At 40.4% G+C, this 2,418-nt stretch overlaps 1 protein-coding gene across 1 annotated transcript in view; it reads left to right on the top strand. All coding sequences in view use genetic code 11, as the record gives it.

Annotated features, from left to right (window-relative positions):
- EGR_07363 (hypothetical protein) overlaps positions 1-2,418 on the top strand; it is a gene marked incomplete at both ends in the record, with an annotated part of 8,667 nt that overhangs the window by 2,327 nt on the left and 3,922 nt on the right. Inside the window, one exon of the mRNA XM_024496612.1 lies at positions 298-455. Coding sequence (XP_024348991.1) covers positions 298-455 — 158 coding nt within the window. The remainder of the gene's footprint in view (positions 1-297; positions 456-2,418) is intronic.

Below are 2,418 nucleotides of genomic sequence, written 5' to 3'. Positions count from 1 at the left end.
ATGGGATTTTTTGAGTTGTCATTTTCGCTTACGGCGTAGTCATTATATTTGGGCCAATAAAAAAGCGAGTCCTAATTTCCCACCAATGATTCTCTACATATGCGATACTTAGATGCTTAAACGTGAATTTTTTTAGACTTTTATTTGGATATTTATAAATGAAATCCTAAGCTCTTAAATTCAATCAAACCACTTTCGTGCAGTTGCAGACACAGATAATAATTGGCATTCTAACCCATTGGTGTAGATTAAACGCCATTGAATGAAAAAAATAACGCCTCCTTTTTTCCAACTCAGTTGACGATGACGGGGATCTAACCGTTCCTTTCTCGAACCTCAAGTCCTCCTTCTCGAGCTTTGTCGGTGCCTTGGGAAAGGGTATCTCCGAACTTACCGGCGGATCGTTTAACTTTTTCGGTGGTCCTGACCCCGGAAATTTTGGGGATAATCGTGATGTGAGTTGTACCCATGCTCTGCCTGTTATCTGATCTATCTCTGGAGACGTTGAGGCTTTTCAAATTCTAGTATGGTTATCATGCCGTACTCAAGATTTGATCGGGTACTAAAATTCGGTGTAGTTTTGATATGCCTTCTGAAGTGAGCCTCTGCAGCTAAAATCTACTATTTAAAGGGCATATTTAGAATTTATGCCATCCAATAAAACCGATGAGTTGATTCAGTCCATAGGCGACTGTTTTATTTTTGATATGCTCCCTTATAAGCTTTAGCTTTTGTCTTTAAAAATTATGGATTTGTGGTATCCGAGCTACTTCTGGCGGTTTTATTGGATATCAGAGGCTTTATTATCAGTCATAAAATGTGTTTGCCTATCTTTGTGCGAGTGAAGAGGCTAATGTCACACCATAGAACTGATTTAAGCAGCTCAAATTCCTCCACACGGTCCCAGCTTTGGCCATTGCAGCCGCAGTCAAGTGATTTGAGATTGTTTACGTTATGACGGCTTCTCGTTACAGTAAGCAATCCGTTAAGTTCATTGGTAATAATATATCTTGTAAGTTTTGATGGTTTTTTCTCCTATACCCTCCCATCGTAAGTCGGATTATAAGCATTTACTTGGAAAGTATAGTTTGAGACTGACCTGAGAGCAATTCACTTGTTACTCGCTTTTCATGCGCAACACTTGCCTAAAGGACTGCGTAACTAGTACCCGAGGTAGCGTGAGAATGCCTCAATGCTTCCTCTAAGGATGTTGAATGGACTTGTATAATGCAATCACTACCTTTTTCCTATTTCGCTGCATGGAATCACTTCTCGCATCTGCTATTTACTCTGAAAAAATTGGAGTTTGCTCTTACGAGGCCTTTTGTTATAATTTGGGAATGTGAAATTTGTGGTTATCCTCACGCCTACAAATCAGTAAAATTGGCGATTTAGGCTAAACGACCCCAACGGGGCTGTCTAGGCGAAGATAAGTAAGACCGGAAGTACCAATAGCCCTGGAATGCTTCTTTCACCACACACACACAAGTTCTCCTTCCGGAGGCAGCTTCTAGACCTGATGTGTATCTCCTGCATATCCCAAATAAGCCTCACAATATGTAATAGAAGGGCAATGAGAACCAGAATGAGGAGATTTTCATTATTTTACATCTCAGTTGGCTATTAGCTCAACGTGGGTATTGAGTCGGGGGTAGTTTCTTATAGAAAAGTACAACTTTTTAACAACTAGTAACAAAAGTTAGATGGGCGTTTTTCAATTCCATGTTAACTTTCATCATTTACCTTGCAAATTTGGTTAAACTTGTCCATCAAAGATTTTACTCCATCAGAACTTTCTTGCGCCATGCGTTCACTGCTAACTCATAAATCTAGCTCCATAAACTGACGTTTTTTTAGGTTGTCCATAGCCTGCCACCCTCGCCCGTCCCTCACGTGGCGTTTTGATGGGTTAAACTGTCTCTGGTGTTGCTCCGCTACGGAAATATCTTTCGGGATTGTTACTTACTTATAAATTGAAGGGTTTGTTACAACACGAATGATGCGTGTATCCTTTTCACCCCCTTTTTGTGCATATGGGTAGCGGCTAAATCTAGAGTGTGAGGGACTTTCCATCAAGATTCAGGGTCACCAAATGTCGATGGCCTATATCCGAAGTACTCTAGCAACTGAGGTGCTGAAGTAATTTTTCAACTGAATTAAAAGTCGAAAGTAGCACAAATTTGTAAGTCCTATTTCTACCTTTTTTTAAAGGCACCATTCAAGTGGTATTCTAGAGTTCAATGCCTCTGGTGGCCAAAAGGGTTGTTAAATTTTTACCGACTACTGACAAAGTAATGCGCAAGAGACAAGGATTTTGAATTGTTTACCTAACAAAGTGTCAATTTGCCAGTCCATTGTGTCGTGCGGCGGAGCAACTGAACGTGGAAATCCACCTATCGTAAGAAAGAGCACGCAAAC

This window comes from Echinococcus granulosus, assembly GCF_000524195.1.
Source record: "Echinococcus granulosus chromosome Unknown EG_S00075, whole genome shotgun sequence".
Lineage (NCBI taxonomy): Eukaryota > Metazoa > Platyhelminthes > Cestoda > Cyclophyllidea > Taeniidae > Echinococcus > Echinococcus granulosus.
This window is presented reverse-complemented; position numbering and strand designations above follow the sequence as displayed.